The sequence below is a fragment of the Hemitrygon akajei genome, chromosome 12 (assembly GCF_048418815.1).
Source record: "Hemitrygon akajei chromosome 12, sHemAka1.3, whole genome shotgun sequence".
Lineage (NCBI taxonomy): Eukaryota > Metazoa > Chordata > Chondrichthyes > Myliobatiformes > Dasyatidae > Hemitrygon > Hemitrygon akajei.
In genome coordinates, this window is record NC_133135.1 from 99,458,132 (window position 1) to 99,478,594 (window position 20,463).

At 43.1% G+C, this 20,463-nt stretch overlaps 1 protein-coding gene across 4 annotated transcripts in view; it reads left to right on the forward strand.

Moving 5' to 3' along the window:
* Positions 1-20,463, forward strand: part of tnr (tenascin R (restrictin, janusin)) — a 178,030-nt gene that overhangs the window by 85,276 nt on the left and 72,291 nt on the right. For all 4 annotated transcript variants that reach the window (XM_073063750.1, XM_073063751.1, XM_073063753.1 and 1 more), the window contains 2 exons: positions 12,645-12,764; positions 19,781-19,924. In XM_073063750.1, the coding sequence (XP_072919851.1) occupies positions 12,645-12,764; positions 19,781-19,924 (264 nt within the window). The remainder of the gene's footprint in view (positions 1-12,644; positions 12,765-19,780; positions 19,925-20,463) is intronic.

A 20,463-nucleotide genomic window follows, 5' to 3' on the forward strand; every position in this document is an offset into this window, starting at 1 on the left:
CCTTCGTTCCCCTTAACTGTACAAACTATCCATAAACAACAGAAAATCTGCAGATGCTGGACATCCATGAGCTTATATTAATACTTTGTAAAAAGACTCCCACCTGTCAGACATTGTTTTACCCACAAGCATCCGCTTCCAATCAGCTGTCACCAGGTTCTCTCTCACACTACCAAGCTAAGCCTTCCCTTAATTCAATACCTGAACTTAAAGACTAATCTTATCCTAATGTAGAACACGGAAGCAGAACCGCACAGGAACAGGCCTTTGGATCACAATGTTGTCTGACCAATTAAATTAGAAATCAAATGGCCAACTAAACTAATCCCTTCGGTCTATACAATGTTCATGACCTTCCATTCCCCTCATATTCATGTGCCTATCTAAAAACGTCTTATAAAAATCCCTCATCTGCTGCTACCACCACCCCAGACAAACACCACCGTGTAAAAGAAAAATTGCCCCTCGCATCTCCTTTGAACTTGCCCCAACTCACTTTAAATGCATGCCCTCTGGTGTTAGACATTTCAATGCTGGGAAACAATCCTACCCGTCTCCGATATGTATACCTCTCATAACCTTATTAACAGATTTCACCTTAGACCCTGCCACTCCAGAGAAAACAGCCCAAGTTTGTCCAACCTCTTGTTATAGCTCATGTCCTCTAATCCAGACAGCATCCTGGTAAACCTCTTCTGCACCTCTCCAAAGCCTCGACATCCTTCCTGTAATGAGGTAACCAGAACTGTATGCAATACTCCACATACAGTCTAACTAGAGTTTTATAAAGCGACAACAAAACTTTTTGACTTTTGAATTCATTGCCTTGACTAACAAAGGCAAGCATGTCATCTGCCTACTTAAACACCCTATCAACATGTGTAGTCACTTTCAGCGAGCTATGAACCTGGACCCAAAGATCCTTCTGCTCATCATCATTGTTGAGGGTGTTGTCTCTCATTGTTAACACTTAACGTTTAATGCACATAATGCCTTCACACTTGGCACTGATCTCCCTATCTTATACTCCCTTCTCCTTGGTAAATACTGATGTAAAGTACTCAATTAGAACCTCACTCACATCCTCCACATCCAAGCAAATGTCACGGGATAACTCAGTCAAGGCAGACTAGAGAACTAGTCTAGTGAAGCATTGTGGGTGGAACTGAGAAATAAGAAAGGTATAACCATTTTAACGGGGCTACACTACAGACCATCCAACAGTCTGAAGCGATGCAGAGGAACAAATTTGCAGAGAGATCGCAGACTGTTGCAAGAAACATAAGTTTGCTATAGTAGGTGATTCCAACATTCCATGTATGGACTGGGACTCCAAAACTGTAAAGGGACTAGATAGGATAGAGTCTGTCAAATGTGTTCAGAAAACTTTCCTTTATCAGTACATAGAAGTCCCAATGAAAGGGAGTGCAGTACTTGATAGGTGAAACTGGGAGGGTGAAACCTATCACCTTGTACTTCTCTCTCCCCTCCCCCAAACTTGTAAATCTACTCACCTTTTTTTCCTCTCCAGTCCTACCGATGGGTCTTGGCCCAATACATCAACTGCACATTTTCCCCTTAGATGCTGCCTGGCCTGCTGAGTTCCTCCTGCATTTTGTGTGTGTTGCTCCTCTGTATTCTGTTGGGCCCTTGACTTCTGCTGCTTTAGCTCACTTCTATGGCCTTATATCCATCTCCTAAGTAAATACAGATGCAAAATATCCATTTAAGATCTCCCCCATCTCTTTAGGTTCCATGCAAGGATTACCATTTGATCTTCCAGTGGACCAATTTTGACTCTTGCAATACTTAACGTATCTGTAGAATCACCAAGGATTCTCCTTCACCTTGTCTGTGAGGGCAGCCTGTGCCACCTTTTAGTCCTCCTGATTTCTTTAAGCGTTCCCTTGCAGTTCTTATACTCCATAAGCACCTCACTTGTCCCTACCTGTCATGCACCTCCTTTTTTTCTTAACCAAAACCTCAATATCTCTTGAAAAGCAAGGTTTCCTATGCTTGTTATTTTTCCCTTTATTCGGACAGGCACGTACAAGCTTCGTACTCTTGAAATTTCACTTTTGAAGGCTTCCCGCTTACAAAGTGCACCTTTGTCAGAAAATAGCCTTTCCCAATCTACACTTGCCAGATCATTTCCGATACCATCAAAATTGACCTTTCTCCACTCAACCAGTGAAACAGACCTATCCTTTTCCATGTTTACTTTGAAACTAGTGGCATTAGGATCATTAGATACAATGTGTTTCCCTACACAAACTTCTTTCACCTGCCTTGACTCATTCCCTAATAGGAAATCAAGTATTGCACACTGTCACTGGGACTTCTACATACTGATAAAAGAAACTTTCCTGAACACATTTGACAAATTCTATCCTATCTAGTCCGCTGACAGTATGGGAGTCCCAGACAATATGGGAAATTTACAATTACCTACTATAACAACCTTTGTTTCTTGCAAAAGTCTGTGACCTCTTTACAAATTTGTTCCTCAAAATCCCTAGGATTCTGGGGCTGTAATATAGCTCCATTAACATGATCATACCTTTCTTATTCCTCACTAGACAAGTTCACCAGTCTGTCCGGGCTGAGCACTGCCGTGATAATTTCCATGAGTAATAACATCACCCCTCCTCCTTTTCAACCCTCCCATTCTGTCTTGTTGTCATTTAAAACAACAGAACCCTGGGATATTGAGCTGCCAGTCCTGCCTCTCCTGCAACCAAGTTTCACTAATGGTTTCAATATCACGACTCCATGTGTTGATCCATGCTCTGAGCTTATTTGCCTTTCTTATAACACTTCTTGCATTGAAGTACACGCAGCCCAGAACATTAGTCTCACCATGCTCAAACTTTTGATTCCTGACTTTGTCTGAGGTCTTAACTTTTGTCTACACAACCTCTCCACTTTCTATTCTGACACTCTGGTTCCCATACCCCTGCAACTCTAGTTTAAACCTACCCCGCGCCCCCCCCACCCTCCCCCCATGTAGCACCAGCAAGCCTTTTGGTGAGGATATTTGTCCTCTCCGGTTCAAGTACAAACTTTCTCCCCTGTCCCACGTTCCATGGAAGAGAACCCTATGATCCAAAATCTGATGCCCTACACCTGCACCAATTCCTTAGTTATGTGTTGACCCATTTCTGGCCTTACTATCAGGTGGGACGAGTAGCATTCCTGAGATCACAACCTTGCAGGTCCTGGCATTTAACATAGCACCTAACTCCTTGAACTCACTTTGCAGATCATTGTCACTCTTCCTAACCATGTCATTGGTACCTACATGGACCACGACCTTTGGCTGCTCACACTCCCACCAAAAGAACGCTGAGGACTTCATCCGAGATCTTTTGGCCTGCGAGGCAACATACCTCTGGACCATAAGATATGGGAGCAGAATTAGGTCATTTGACCCATTGACTCTGTTCCATCGTTTCATCACGGCTGATCCATTTTCCTTCTCAGCCCCAATCTCCTGTCTTCTCCCAGTATCCCTACATGTCCTGATCAATCAAGAATCTATCAACCTCTGCCTTAAATATACTCAATGACTTGGCCTCCTCAGTCACCTGTGGTAATAAATTCCACAGATTCACCACTCTTTGGCTACAGAAATTTCTCATCTACATTCTAAAAGGACACTCCTCTATTCTGCAGCTGTGTCCTCTAGTCTTAAACTCCCCAAAATAGGAACCATCCTCTCCACATCCACTCTATCAAGGCCTTTCAACATTCAATAGGTTTCAATGAGATCACCCGTTATTTTTCTGAATTCCAGTGAGTACAGGTCCAGAGCCATCAAACGCTCTTCATATGACACAATGTTCAATCTTGGAGGTATTTTCATGAACCTCCTTTGAACACTCTCCCAATGTCAGCACATCCTTTGTAAGATAAGGTGCTCAAAACTGCTCACAATACTCCAAGTCAGGCCTCACCAATGCCTTAAAAAGCCTTAACATTACAGCCTTGCTTTTATAGAAGCATAGAAAGCCTACAGCACAATACAGGCCCTTCGGCCCACACTGCTGTGCTGAACATGTACTTACTTTATCCTCCACCTTACTCTATTCTTATATTCACTGTTGTGTGGTACAGGCAATAATCCCGAGATTACTACCTTTGAGGTCCTGCTTCTCAACTTCCTTTCTAGCTCTCTGTGGTCTGTTATCAGGACCCTCCTCCCTTTCTTACTTATGTTGTTGGTACCTATATGTACCACAACCTCTTCCCACTTCAGGATATTGTGGACACGATCAGAAATATCCCAGATCCTGGCAGATGGGAGGCAAACTACCATTTGTGTTTCTTTCCTGCGTCCACAGAATTGCCTGTCTGACCCCCTAACTATAGAGTCCCCTATCACTGCTGCACCCTCTTCCTTTCCCTACCCTTCTGAGCCATAAGCCCAGACTCTATGCCAAAGGCACGGCCACTGTTGCTTCCCCAGGTAGGTCGTCACTCCCAACAGTACGCAAACAAGATAAGTTATTGTTAAGGGAGACAACCATTGGGTACTCTCCAGTATCTGACTCTTGCCCTTCCCTCTCCTGACTGTTACTCACTTATGTCTCCCGAGGCCCTGGTGTGACTACTTGCAGATAGCTCCTCTCTATCACCTCCTTACTTTCCCTGAACAGACAAAAGTATATTCTACTCCTCTTGAAATGAATGCTAACATCACATTTACCTTCCTCACCACTGATTCAACTGGCAAGTTAACCTTTAGGGAATCATGCACAGTGTCTCCCAAGCCCCTCTGCATATCAGATTTTTGAATTTTCTCTCCATTTAGAAAATAGTCTATGCTTTCATTTCTTCTACCAATTTCTTCCCAACCCTGTATTCCATTTGCCACTTTTTTTGCCCATTCTCTTAATCTATCTATATCCTTCTTTAGCCTCCCTGCTTTATTAAAACTACCTGCCCCTCCACCTGTCTTCGTATCATCTGCAAATTTTGCCACAAAGCCATCAATTCTGTCATGCAAGTCATTGACATATAATGTAAGAAGTATCTGCCCCAACCCAGGCCTTTGTGGAACACCACCAGTCAGCATCAACCAACCAGAAAAGGAACCCTTTCTTCCCACTCTATGCCTCCTGCCAATCAGCTGCTGCTTTATCCATGCTAGTATATTTTCCTGACATACCGTAGGCTCTTAACTTGTTAAGCATCCTCACGTGTGGCTCCTTGTCAAAGGCCTTCTGAAAATCCAGGAATCCAGGTTCACAACATCAATTAATTCTCCTTTGTCTATCCTGCTTGTCATTTCTTCAAAGAATCTCAACAAATTTTGCCTAACAAATTTGTTGTTTATCATGTGCCTCCAAGTACCCTGAAACCACGTCCTTAACAATCGACTCCAACATCTTCCCAATGACTGAGGTCAGACTAACTAGCCTATAGTTCCCTTTCTTCTACCTCTCTCCCCTCTCTTCAAGAGTGGAGTGACATTTGCAATTTTCCAATCTCCGGAACATTCCGGAATCTAATGATTCTTGAAAGATCATTACTAATGTCTCCACAATCACTTCAGCCACCTCTTTCAGAACCCTGGGGTGTAGACCATTTGGTCTATATGAGGCATTTCCCTTTAGACCTTTCAGCTTCTCCAAGAGTATTCTCCCTAGTAATGGCAACATCAAACACTTCTGACACACAAAACTCTCGAACTTCCAGCATACCACTCGTGTCTTCCACAGTGAAGTCTGATGAAAAATACTTATTCAGTTCATCCATTTCCTTTTCCCCCATTACTAGTCAGAGGCTTTTTCCCAGGGCTGAAATGGTTGCCACAAGAGGACACAGGTTTAAGGGGCTGGGGAGTAGGTACAGAGAAGATGTTAGGGGTAAGTTTTTTTTTACTAAGAGAGTGGTGAGTGTGTGGAATGGGCTGCTGGCAATGGAGGGCTAAGTGTAAGCCCAGTAATTTCTAAGGTTGGGACATGTTCGGCACAACTTTGTGGGCCAAAGGGCCTGTATTGTGCTGTAGGTTTTCTATGTTACTACCTCAACAGCTTGATTTTCCAGTGGTCTGATATCCACTCTCACCCCTCTTCTTCACTTTATGTATCTGAAGAAAGCTTTGGTGTCCTCTTTAATGTTATTGGCTAGCTTTCTTTTGTATTCCATCCTTTTCTTCTTAATGACTTGTTAAGTTGCCCTCTTTTTTATATAAAAAAAAGCTTTCCAATTCTCTAATGTCCCACTAATTTTTGCTCCATTATATGCCCTCTCTTTGGCTTTTATGTTGGCTTTGAGTTCTCTCGTCAGCCACGGTTATGTCATCTTTCCCTTAGAATACTTCTTCCTTTTTGGGATGTTTACATTTACTTTACTTTATTGTCACCAAACAATTGATACTAGAGCGTAAATCATCACAGCGATATTTGATTCTGTGCTTCGGGCTCCCTGAAGTACAAATCAAAGTAAATATAATAAAAATTTAAATTATAAATCATAATTAGAAAATAGAAAAGGGAAAGTAAGGTAGTGCAAGTCAGGTCCGGATATTTGGAAGGTACGGCCCAGATCCGGGTCAAGATCTGTTCAGCAGTCTTAACACAGTTGGAAAGAAGCTGTTCCCAAATCTGGCTGTACGAATCTTCATGCTCCTGAACCTTTTCCCGGAGGAAAAAAAAAGTGTGTTGGCTGGATGGGTCGTGTCCTTGATTATCTTGGCAGCACTGTTCCGACAGCGTGCGGTGTAAAGTGAGTCCAGGGATGGAAGACTGGTTTGTGGGATGTGCTGGGCTATGTTCACAATCTTCTGCAGCTTCTTCCAGTCTTGGACAGGACAACTTCCATACCAGGTTGTGATGTACCCTAGAAGAATGCTTTCTACGGTGCATCTATAAAAATTAGTGTGGGTTTTAGTGGACAGGCCAAACTTCTTTAGCTTTCTCAGGAAGTAAATGCACTGGTGGGCCTTCTTGGCAGTGGACTCTGCTTGGTTAGACCAAGTCAGGTCATTTGTGATATTCACCCTGAGGAACTTAAAGCTTTTGACCTGTTCCACCTGCGCACCACCGATGTAGATGGGGTCATGTGGTCTGCTACTCCTTCTGAAGTCAGCAAGACAAAGGAATTGGCTGTTGACATTGAGGGATAGGTTATTGTCTTCGCACCATGCCACCAGGTTCTTAATTTCCTCTCTGTACTCAGACTCATCATTCCCCAAGATACGGCGACAATTGTGGTGTCATCAGCAAACTTATATATTGATTTCAATGGAAACTTGGCTACACAATCATGGGTGTACAGTGAGTACAGCAGGGGGCTGAGTACACAGCCTTGTGGGGCACAGGTGCTTAGAGTGATTGTAGAGGAGAGCTTGTCCCCTATTTTTACAGCCTGGGTCCTGTCTGTGAGGAAGTTGAAGATCCAGCTGCAGATCTGAGTGCTAAGACCCAGGTTCTGGAGCTTAGGAATCAGTTTATTTGAAATAATGGTATTAAAGGTAGAGCTGTAGTCGATGAAAAGGAGCCTTACATATGAATCTTATTCTCCAGGTGTTCTAAGGAGGAATGTAGTGTCAGAGAGATGGCATCTGCCGTTGACCTGTTGCTCCGGTAGGCGAATTGCAAAGCGTCGAGGTTGACCGGTAGGTTATGGTTGATGTGTGCCATAACCAATCACTCGAAGCACTTCATAGCAGTTGATGTCAGAGCCACAGGTCGATAGTCATTCAGGCATGCCACCTTGCTTTTTTTTGGCACCGGGATTATCGTTGCCTTCTTAAAACACGAGGGGATCTTAGACTGAAGCAGGGAGCAGTTGAAGATGTCAGCAAACACTCCAGCTAGTTCACTTGCACAGGCCCGGAGAACCCATCCCAGGATGCCATCTGAGCCCATCGCCTTCCTTGGATTTATCTTCAGGAAGGCTCTTCTAACATCTTCCTCGGTGACGATGAATCTCGATGCCACCAGGTCCGGTTCATCCAGAGGGAGCTGGCCGCTCCTCTTCTGTTCGAATTTTGCGTAGAATACGTTAAGTTCGTCAGGAAGAGAAGTGGTACAGTTATTGATATTCCCAGCCTTTTCTTTGCAGCCAGTAATCTCATTTAGACCCTGCCATAGTCTACTGGCATCCCTCTGGTTAGCCTGGGCTTCCAACTTGGCTTGATATTGCCTCTTGGTGCCCTTAATGGCTTTCCGGAGTTCATGCCTGGATTCCGTGTAGTGACTGGTATCCCCGGACCTAAAAGCCGCAGCTCTAGCCTTCAAAAGGAACTGGACCTCATAATTCATCCAAGGTTTCTGGTTAGGGAATACCCAGATCGTCTTGCGAGACACACAGTCCTCTGTGCATTTCCAGATAAAATCTGTGACAGCTGAGGCATACTCATCGAGGTTAGCTGCCGAGTCCTTGAATACTAACCAGTCCACCAATTCAAAGCAGTCACGGAGGACCTCATCTTTTTTCTCTGTCCAATGCGACACCACTTTTGACACCGTGACCTCCCGCTTCAGTTTCTGTTTGTAAGCCGGGAGGAGGAGTACGGCCTGATGGTCCGATTTTCTGAAGTGAGGTCATTGGACGGAACGGTAGGCATCCTTGACTGCTGTGTAGCGGTGGTCAAGTATATTCGGGCTTCTAGTGGAGCATGAGACATGTTGGTATAACTTTGGCAACGCTTTTCTGAGGTTGGCCTGGTTAAAGTCTCCGGCTGTAATGAGCAAAGCCTCCAGATACCTGGTCTCAAGTTCACTGATGTTGGCATACAGTGTATTCACAGCACACTCCACAGTCACATCCTGTGACTCCTGAATTGCTTCCAGAAATTCTAGCCATTACTGCTCTGCCATCATCCCTGCCAGTGTCCTTTTCCAATCAGTTTTGGCCAACTCCTCTCTCGTGCTTCTGTAATTCCCTTTACTCCACTGTAATACTGATACATCCAACTTTAGCTTCTCCTTCTCTAATTGCAGGGTGAATTCAATCATTTTTTTGATCACTTATCCCCAAGGGTTATGCTTTCTAATCAATTCCAGTTCATTGCATAACATGTAGTCCAGAATAACTGATCCCCTCATGTGCTCAACCACAAGCTACTCTAAAAATCCAACTTGTAGGCATCTTTTGGAATCTAGAACCTATCTGATTTTGCCAATTTACCTGCATGTTGAAATCTCCCATGACTATTGTAACATTGCCCTTTTAGCATGCATTTTCTATCTCCCATTGTAATTTGTAGACCATATCTTTATTAGTATTTGGGGTCTTTACATAACTCGCATCAGGGTCTTTTTACCCTTGCACTTCCTAAGATCTACCCACAATGATTCAATACCTTCTGACCCCATGTCAACTCTTTCTCATGCTTTGATTTCATTTTCTACCAATAGAGCCACACCACTCTCTCTACCTACCTGTCTGTCCTTTTGATACAATGGATATCATTGGACAAGCTCCCAGCTATAATCATCTTTCAGCCATGATTCAGTAATGCCCACAATGTCATACTTGCCAATCTATAACTGTGCTACAAGTTCATTTACCGTTTTCCATATCTAGCATGCTTTCAGGTATAGCACCTTCAGTCGTGTATTAACTCTTTTATCCATCTTTTACATTACAACTCATCCTATTAACTGCAATTTTGTCCTATCATCAGCCTCTTCTTCCCAGGAGTCTTACTACGCATTGCCTCTGTTTGTAAACCATTTAACCCATCCTCAGCATTATCACCCCAGTTCCAGTTCACCTGCCAAATTAGTTTAAACCCTCCCAAACAACTGTAGCTAACCTGCCTGCAAGGATATTTGTCCCACTCGGGTTCAGGTGTAACCCGTCCCTTTTGCACAGGTTGTACCTTCCTCAGAAAAAAATCCCAATGATCCATAGATCTGAACCCCTGCCCACTGCACCAGTTCCTCAGCCACACATTCACCTGCCAAGTCATCCCATTCTTCTCCTCACTGGCACGTGGCACAGGCAGCAATCCAGAGATGACTACCTCGAAGGTCCTCTTTTTCAGATTTCTACCTAACATCTCTCTTCAGGACCCCGTCACCTTTCCTATTCATGTCATTGGTACCAATATTTACCAAGACTTCTGGTTGCTCACCCACCCCCTTTTGAATTCCATGGTCCTGATCAGAGATATCCCTGATCCTGGTGCCTAGGAGACAACATTTCATCTGGGTTTCTCTATCGCACCCACGGAATCACATCTCTGTACATCTATGGAATCTCCTATCACCACTTCAGTCCTCGTCACATCTTCTGTCTTCTGAGCCACAGCACCAGACTCAGTGCTAGAGATCCGGTTACTACAGCTCCCCGTGGTAGGTCGTCCTGCTCTACAATATCTAAAGTGATATACTGTGCCTATGAAGAGAATTCACTCCACTTGGAAGTTTTCATGTTTTTTCATTTTAATACAGTGAATCACAGTGGATTTAATTTGGCTTTTTGACACTGATTAACAGAAAAGACTTGCATATTGAAGTGAAAACAGATCTCTACAAAATGATCACAAATATAAAGCACAAAATAATGATTGCATAAGTATTTGCCCCCTTTAATATGACACACCAAATCATCACTGGTGCAGCTAATTTGTTTTACGAGTCCCATAATTAGTTAAATGGAGATCACCTGTGTTCAGTCAAGGTGTTTCATTTGACTGTAGTAAAAATACACCTGTATCTGGAAGGTTCAATTGCCGATGCGTCAATTTCTACAAGTTGGTCTAAATTTTTTACAATTGTTAAATACAAAATAGTTGCATAATTACTCATCTCCTTCAAGTCAGTATTTAGTAGATACACCTTTGGCAGCAATTATAGCCTTGAATCTGTGTGGATAGATCTCTATCAGCTTTATACATCTGGACTCTGCAATTCTTCCTCATTCTTCTTTACAAAACTGCTTAAGCTCTGTCAGATTGCACGAGGATTGTGAGTGAACGGCCTTTTTCAAGTCCAGCCACAAATTCTCAATTGGATTGAGGTCTGGACTCTGACTTGGCCACAACAGGACATTAACTTTGTTTTTATTTTACACCATTCCTGTGTAGCTTTGGCTTTGGGTCATTGTCTTGCTGGGAAACAAATCTTCTCCCAAGTCGTCTTGCAGGCTGCATTAGGTTTTCCTCCAGGATTTCCCTGTATTTTGCTGCATTCATTTTACCCTCTATCTTTGGTCATTCCCTCCAGACTGCTGGTTCTGACGTTATATTTTTGTTGATCAGCAGTGTGACTTCCCTCCTTTTTCCATTCCCCTTGGTCACTCCTGAACTTCCATATTATGGAACATCCATCCCTGTGTAGGTGGATTGTAGCGGATCCAGTGTGGGTGGTAGTATGTTGCAGATGTAGTCCTTGACCAGCCTCTCAAAGCATTGAGGTGAGTGCGACAGGATGCCAGTCATTCAAAGGCCATAGTCAGCGTGGCTTCCTTTAAGGGAAAATCTTGCCTGACAAATCTGTTGGAATTCTTTGAAGAAATAACAACCAGGATAGACAAAGAAGAATTGGTAGATGTTGTGTACTTGAATTTTCAGAAAATCTTTGACAAGGTGCCACACATAAGGCTACTTAACAAGTTAAGAGCCCATGGTATTGAGGAAAGATACTAGCATGGATAAAATAGTAGATTCAGATTCAATCATAACATTTAATAGAAGCTTCAACAGGTACATAGTTGAGAGGAGTATGGTGAGCTATGGTTTGGTTGCAGGTAGAAGGGACTAGGTAGAAGACCAGGCTGTCATGGACTAGATGGGCCAAACAGCCCTTTTCTTTGCTGTAATGCTCTATAATTTCACTCATTCTCGTGATGGTTACCTCCATGAGCTGAGACTATGAAGACGGTTAGCTGCTGTGCTTCATGCCTGCTAATATGATGAACTGACAAGCAAGACCTTGGGCCTATTACAGGATGCTTCGGAGTTTGGATCTGAGGACTGAATTTTGGTTCGGAATGCTTTTGTTCGCTTCAATTGTTTGCATGACTTGTAATTTTTTTTCTTCCTGTTGCACATTTAGTGTTGGTCTTTTTTATCTTTATTATTTTCTTCTTTAATTGGGCTCTTCTGGGTTTCTTGCTTTGTGACTAACTGAGCAAAGAAATCTCAAGGTTGTATGATTTATACATTCTTTGATCATAAACGTACTTGAATACTTGGTCAGTACCTGGAACCTTGAATACAGCCTTGCTGAGTTTATATAAACCCCATCAAATGCACTGGCCTCATCATTAGCTATGCTTCTTTGTCAAAGCAAAACTCAATCAAGTTGGTCAGACAAATGCAAATCCATGCATTTGATCATCTCCTGCCTTTCCTGGGTTAATCCTATCCCTTGGAAGCCTTTTCCAATAACTTTACAACCACTAACCTAATGATGATGATGGAAAGATATCCATGCTAAATGCCAGCCAGTCATGTAGCACTTCAGCTGTGGTTGGCAAAGAGCTGAACATCTCTCAGTGGAGGGATGGAGATTATGTGCCATACACAGCCACCACACTGACATTTTAAGTGCAGGTAAACAGAATCAGAATCAGTTTTATTATCACCAGCATGTGTCAGGAAATTTATTAACAGAGTGGAATGCTGATTTTGGTGATGAGCGTGGTGGTGATTTGACCTATTCTTCTCCGTCTCATTGCAGCAATAGACAGCCTGCAAGATGTACAGGTTGTTGACGTGACTCCGACAGAGGCTCGGCTGATGTGGGCTCCACCTCAGGCTGTGGTGCAGAACTATTTGGTGATCGTGTCGCATAGCCAAGGTAGGTGTTTCCTGGCCTTGTCTGCTTCATGAGATTCCGGTGATAACCCAGCTCTCTCTTTGACTGCCCCAGACTCTAGGGTAGGATCAGTGTAGTGCATAGTTCAGTTGCCCCAATCCTATTCTGTTCTCCTCCTCCTGAGCCCCAGTCTTCTCCCCCTCAACTGTATTTGCACACAGAATGTATTCCCATAATATCCATCTTCTCTCTGTAAGTGTGGGACAGATAGAGAAGCCAGGTGTGGACTTTCTCAGTAAAGGATAGGGTCCTGGGGAGTGTTGTAGAACAGAGGAACCTTGGAGTACAAGAACATGGTTCCCTAGAAGTAGAATCACAGCCAAGGGAATTGAACAGTGAAATTGGAATATTATGTTTCATTTGTACGTGTTATTAATGAGGCCACTTTTGGAATATTGTGTTCACCTTTGGTTACTCTGCATTAGGAAAGAAGCAATTAAGCTGGAAAGAATGCAGGTGAGATTTACGAGGATGGTTTGGCAAATGAAGGACTGTGTTTTGGAAGGAGGTTGAGTAGGCTGGGTTGTAAGAAAATGAGAGGTGATTTATAGAGATGTGTAGAACCATAGGGGGCATATTTAGGCTCAAAGTGCACAGTCTTTTTCCCTGGGTTAGGAAATCAAAAACTAGAGGGCACAGGTTTAAGGAGAGAAGGGAAAGATTTAATAACAACCCAAGGAACAAGTTTTTCATACAAGAGGATGGTTTGTATATGGAATGAGCTGACAGAAGAGGTGGTTGAAGGTAGGTACAGTAACAATATTTAAAAGACACTTGGACAGCAACACAGACAAGAAAGATGTAGAGGAAATGGGCAAAAAGCAGGCAAATGCAACCAGCTTGGATAGAAATCTTGACTGGAGTGGACCAGTTGGGTCAAAGGGACTGTTTTCATAATGTATGAATCTAGGTAGAAACCTGGAAATGGAGGAAGCCATTTGCCACTAATCATAGAACACAGAACATAGAAATCTACAGCACATATAGGCCCTTTGGCCTACAATGTTGTGCTGACCATGAAACCTACTCTAGAAACTGCCTAGAATTTCCTTACCGCATAGCTCCTCTTTCACCTCAGATGGTTGAGGATGTTTGGTATGGGCCCCCAATTCCTAAGAACTTTCTACAATGGCACAATTGAGAGCAACCTGACTGGCTACATCACTGCCTGGTGTGGGAACTGTACCTCCCTTAATTGCAGGATTCTGCAGAGAGTGGTGCCGACAGCCCAGCGCATCTGTAGTTGTGAACTTCCCATGATTCAGGGCACTTACAAGGACAGGTGTGTAAAAAGGGCTCGTAGGATCATTGGGGACCCAAGTCACCTCAACCACAATCTAGTCCAGCTGCTACCATCAGGGAAGCGGTACCACAGCATAAAAGCCAGGACCAACAGGCTCCAGGACAGCTTCTTCCACCAGGCCATCAGACTGATGAACTCATGCTGACTTGGTGTACCCTATATTACATTGGTCCCACTTGGTGGCACAATAATAGCGCCGGACTCTGGAGCGATGGTTCCCTAGTTTGAATCCAAGTTGGGTTGAACGTCGAGCTAGCAACTCAGCCTCGTAAAAACAAGAATATCTTGCTACGGAAACACCATCATGACGGTTCCCCAGTAACTCCACTGCCAAGTTAAGGGCTGTTCTTCTTCTTTTATATTACATTGACTGTTCTATTTATTATAAATGACTCTGATTGTACATAGCACATTTAGATGGAGACATAACATAAAGATTTTTACTCATGTATGTGAAGGATGTAAGAAATAAAGTCAATTCAATTCAATTTTTCTAAGCTCCATGTATCTCTTAAAAGACCCTGTCGACCATCGCCAGCAGTGCATTCCATGCACCCACCACTCTGTGTGAAAAACTTACCCTTGACATCCCCTTTGTACCTACTTCCAATCACCTTAATACTATGCTCCCCTGTGTCAGCCATTTCAGCCCTGTGAAAAAGCCTCTGACTATCCACACGATCAATGCCTCTCATCATCTTGTACGCCTCTATCAAGTCACCTCTCATCCTCCCTCTCTCCAAGGAAATCAAGTTCAAAATATTGTTGTCATGGGTATATGTACATGACCAGGGTGTAAATGACATGAAAATTAGTTCTTTGTACAGCAACAATACTGTCCATTACAAACATGGAAAACACAAGTTGGCATAAAATAACATTCTCCTCCATTCGATGCAATCTGTGCTGATCATCCTCTTCAGATTTCTGTTCATGCAGTCTCACCATTCTCCCTTCATCCTTTTAGACTCACAGAATCATAAAGAAGTTCAGCAGGAAAACAGGCACTTTGGCTCATCTAGACCGTACCAAGCTATTATTCTGCCTAGTCTGATCGACCTGCACCTGGATCATAGCCCTCCATACTTAGACGTACATAGTCCATATTTATCCAAATTTCATTTACATATTGAAGTCAGCAACTTATTCCACAGTAAAAGACAGGGCACTGAGCAATGAGGTAGAGCAGAATAATAACAACAATGATAATAATTAAAATAACAATGATAATAATTAAATAACTAAGGAATAAATATCGAGAACATGAGATGAAGAGTCTCTGAAGGCATGTCCATAGGCTGTGAGAACAGTTCAGTGATAGGGCAAGTGAAGTTGAGTGAAGTCTAGATTCACTTTGCAACTTGTTCCACCCTCTGAGTGGAGAGGCTAGCCCTCGAGTTCCCCTTCAATATTTCAAAAGAAGAAGAATAGCCCTTAACTTTGTAGTGGAGTTATCGGGGCACCGTCATGATGGTGTTTCCGTAGCAAGCTATTTTACGAGGCCGAGTTGCTAGCTTGATGCTCAACCCAACTTGGATTCGAACTCGGGAACCTTTGCTCTGGAGTCCGGCACTGATATCATTGTGCCACCAAGTGGGACTTTCAGTATTTCAACTTTCACCTTTAACCAATGAACTCGTTCTCATCTCACCCACCCAAAAAGCCTGCTTGCATTTAGCCAATCTATACACCTCATAATTTTGTATACTTCTATCAGATCTCCCCCCATTCTCTTATGCTCCAGAGAATAAATTCCTAACCTATTTAACCTTTCCCTGTAACTCAGGTGATCAAGTCCCTGCAACATCCTTGTAAGTTTTCTCTGTATTCTTTCAAACTTTTTGATATCTTTCCTGTAGGTAAGTGAGCAGAACTGCACTCAATAATCCAAATTAAGCATTTGATTTATTAAGGCCAAAGTACTAAAAGCTCCTTTTACAATCCCAACTAATTGTCACATCTAAAACTTTGACAAACATCAATGGATATGTGGTGGAGAGTATATTGACTGGGTGTATCACGACCTGGTTTAAAAATACCAACACCCTTGAATGGAAAATCCTACTAAAAGTAGTGAAAATGGCCCAGTTCACTAAGGGTAAAGCCCTCCCCACCATTGAGTACATCTACACGGAGCATTGTCATACGAAAGCAGCATCCATTATCAAAGACCCCACCACCCAGGTCATGCTCTCTTCTCACTGCTGCTATCAGGAAGAAGGTTCAGGAGCCACAGGACTCATGCTACAAGTTTCAAAGATAGGTATTATCCCTCAACCATCATGCTCTTGAACCAAAGGGAATAACTTCATTCAACTTCACTTGCCCTATCACTGAACTGTTCTCACAGCCTATGGACATGCCTTCAGGGACTCTTCATCTCATGTTCTTGATATTTATTCCTTAGTTATTTAATTATTATCATTGTTGTTATTATTCTGCTCTACCTCATTGCTCAGTGCCCTGTCTTTTACTGTGGAAGTTCTATCCTGCTTTGCCCTCCTGAAGTGCAACATGTCACATTTGTCTGTGTTAAATTCCATCTGCCATTTTGCTGCCCAGCTGCAGAACACAATGCAAACTTTAATAGCACTTCTCACTGTCCACTATCCTGCACAAGTTTGCTGATCCAGTTAACCATCTTATCATACGGATCATTAATATAGATGCCAAACAACTAAGGACCCAGCACCGCTCCATGTGCCGCACCACTAGTCACAGGCCTCCAGTCAGAGACGCAACCATCTACTGACACCCACAGGCTTCTCCGATTAAGCCAATGTCAAATCCGTTTACTACCTCATCCTGAATGCCAAGTGACTGAACCTTCCTGACCAGTATCCCATGTGGGACCTTGTCAAGGCCTTGCATGTAGACAACATCCACTGATTTCCTTCATCAGCTGCCCTAGTAACCAACTCAAAAAACTCTAGAAGAATGATCAGACATGACCTACCACACACAACGATGCGTGGACTATCCCTAATTAAGCCCTGTCTATCCAAATCCCTCATAATATCTTCCATTAATGTAACCTGGCTCACCAGCCTATAATTTCCCACTTCATTCTTAGAGTCTTTCTGAAACAACATTAGCTATCCTCTGGCACCCCACCTGTGACTAAGGCTTAGCTAGAGCCCCAGCAGTTTCTGCACTATCCTCCCACAGGTCCAAAGGGAAACTTTGAGAGTCTCTGGGTATTTATCCACCCTAATTTGCTCTAACAACAATCACCTCCTCCTCTGTAATCTGTATATGGTCCATGACCTCACTGCTGTGTTCATCTCCCATGTAAATACTGCTGAAAAAATCCATTTAAGATCTCCCCCATCTCTTGTAGATAGACCAAAGAGGAAGTGAGCATTACTGAATCTCATCTTGTGGAACATCATCAATCAGGTGGAGGCAGTGTCAAGGGGGGGGACCATTTTGAAGATAGTGGTTATAGAAAAATTTAGGATCAGACCGGGAATAGTGGTCTTAAATTGGGTGGAGGACAATTTCATTATCATAAGGGAAGTTCCGCAAAAGGGAGACTGGCAGCAAAACCTTGCAGGAAGGTCTTGTACAATGGGAAGATTACAAAGGAGAAACAGTGAGGATTTAGGGCCAATTCCAATTTTTTGTTTCTTGTTGGCCAACCAGTTCTCTACCAGAGCATATATCAGCAACTTATCCACTAATCCAATGTGCTATAATTGTATGCACTAATTTCTTATGTGGGACATTATTGAAACCATGGCCAAAGTCCAAGTACATCACACCCACTGGTTCTTCCCATCTATTCTGCTAGTTACACCCTCCTAACATTCTGGTAGATGTGTCATAAACGTGGCCAGCAGTGTAACACATGGGTCAGTAGATGAGCATTTGTTAGTTATGATACATGTGAATGCATCATAACTGCACAAGGAATGATTGGTAAGTCTGCAGAGAGTTTTGTGAATGGTGAACAAGGCTGTCCAGATCTACAGCAGAATGTAGATGAGTTGGAAAGTTAGCTGGAACATTAGCAAATGGAATTTAATCCTGAAAAGTGCAAAGGAATGCATTTTAGAGAAACCAGTTGAAGTTAGGGCATCTACAGGAAATGGTAGGGAACTAAGGAACACTGATGAACAGAAGGATCTAGAGGTCCAAGTCCATAGATCTCTGAATGTAGCAATACAGGTGGATATGGTGAAGAAAACATGACATGCTTGCACAAAATACGAAAGTTGGGACCTTATGTTACAATTTTACAAAACACTGGTTAGACTGCACTTGGAATGTTGTGTGCAGTTGTAGTCACCATACTACAAGACGGAGCTGATTGAGGTGCACAAAGTGCAGAGGATGTTGCCGGGAATGGAGGACTGCAGGTATTGGGAAAGATTCACAGGATGGGCTGGTTTTTTCCAGAGTGAAAGAGGCTGATGCATGACCTGACAGAGACAAGCAACATTATAAATGGCCCAGATAAGGTAGATAGTTAGAATATTTTTACAGTGGAAGGGTATTAAAAACAAAGTATCATAGATTTGTGAGAGGAAGCTGTGTTAAAGGTGATCTGTTTTACACAGAAAGAACTTCACTGTTAGAGGAGGTGGTGATGTCATATACAGTCAGTATGTCTAAAAGGCATATGGGCATGGCATTTAAAGACACAGATCTGGTGCAGGCAAATATTTTAGTGTAGAGTTGCACACTGTTAGCATAGACATGGTGAGCCAAAGCTCCTGTTTCTGTATTATTTGGCTATAATCTCCTCTTTAACAAATCTATGTAGACTTTATCCAATCCTGTCTGTTTTTTGGTGATGGAGGAAGATAGGGTCAATCAGGCTTCTGTTCTCAAAATGTTAGTTCTCAATTTACTTACAGGACTGATCAGATTAGATGCAGGAATGATGTTCCTTATTGTGGGTCAGTCCAGGACCAGCAGTCACCACCTCAGGGTAAGAGGTAAGCCATTTAGAATGGAAAAGGAGAAGATAGCTCTTCTCTCAGGGAGTGGTGACTTTGTGGAATTCCTTTTCATTGTGATGAATTGAAACCATTTATAAAGGGGTCAGATATTATTCCTTGGGCCAGAGGATCTAAGGATATTGAACAGTTTGCTTCTCAAGTGTGTGGGCAATACCACTTGCGTTACTGTGACATCATATTTTTGATCACATATAGTGACAAATGGCATGAAACCATGGTAGAGTGGAGAGAAAAGTGGATGAATGAAGTGAATACAGGGAAGTAAGAAGTAATTCACCTTAGCAGAAGGAGTAAAGGAAGGGTGTAGAGTGACTAGCAAGATCAGAAGGACATGGAGATTTGTAAATCCTTGAAAGTAACAAAGCAAATTGAAAGAGGTTTGTCAAGTATGTGGGGTCTTAAGTAGATGCAGAGAGAACAGAAACTGAGGGATGTTGATTCTGAATAGCCTTCTGAGAGAGTTGACAGGGCTCTTGGAAAAGAGCAAGCAAGTGGGACATGAGGGATTTTATACCCAGTCTGTGCCTGTGCTGATGGACCAATTGGCCTGAATAATTGGTTCTATGATCCCAAATGGAGTACTACTGTTTACCACACTGACCATGTTAACTGTGGATCGTGACCTCCCAGTGCATCTTACCAAACCTCTGTCATACTGAGGCAACATGTCCATCATGTTTTCTGTTCCTGATTCCCAAGTGCAAACAGATTCTCTCATTCTCGTGCAGCTGCAGTAAAGAGGATTCTTGTTGACGGGGCTGTGACACAGTATCAGCTGACCCATCTCCAACCGTTCACCAACTACTCCATTGCCATCTATGCCACAAGAGGGTCCATGACCAGTTCTGCTGTCTCCCTTCACTTCCTTACACGTATGTACTTGTTTATTAATGACAGTTCTGTATGTGTAAGTGTCAGTGTTAACTGTGGATCGCCAGAGGAAGGTTGGGACAAGGGTAATAAAGTTGGAAGGTGACCCTGGGCCCTTTTTACTGAGTGAAATCTGCAGGAATATCTTTGACAGCAGAAAGGAAGTAGAATAATACTATAGATTTCTGGGACAAGGCTGCCAAGCAATTGCAGAGAGTTGATATAAGACCTGCCAGGATGCATTCAGTCATACAGTTGTGGTGAACTACATATACCTGTCTGGACATGCCCCCTCCCCCCCCCCCCCCCGGCTGACTGCTCCTGTGGCTCCTCCCACAGACCCCTGTATAAAGGCGATTGGAGGCACTGCTCCTCCCTCAGTCTCCAGGATGTTGTGTGATGGTCTCTTGCTGCTGACGGTGCTTTCTTCCATGTCCTTCTGATCTTGCTAGTCACTCTACACTTGCTAGTTCTGATATTCCTTCCTGGCAATGTGCAGCTTTTTGCAGAGGCGCTGTTGGTGGAGGTTTCCCACTGCCTT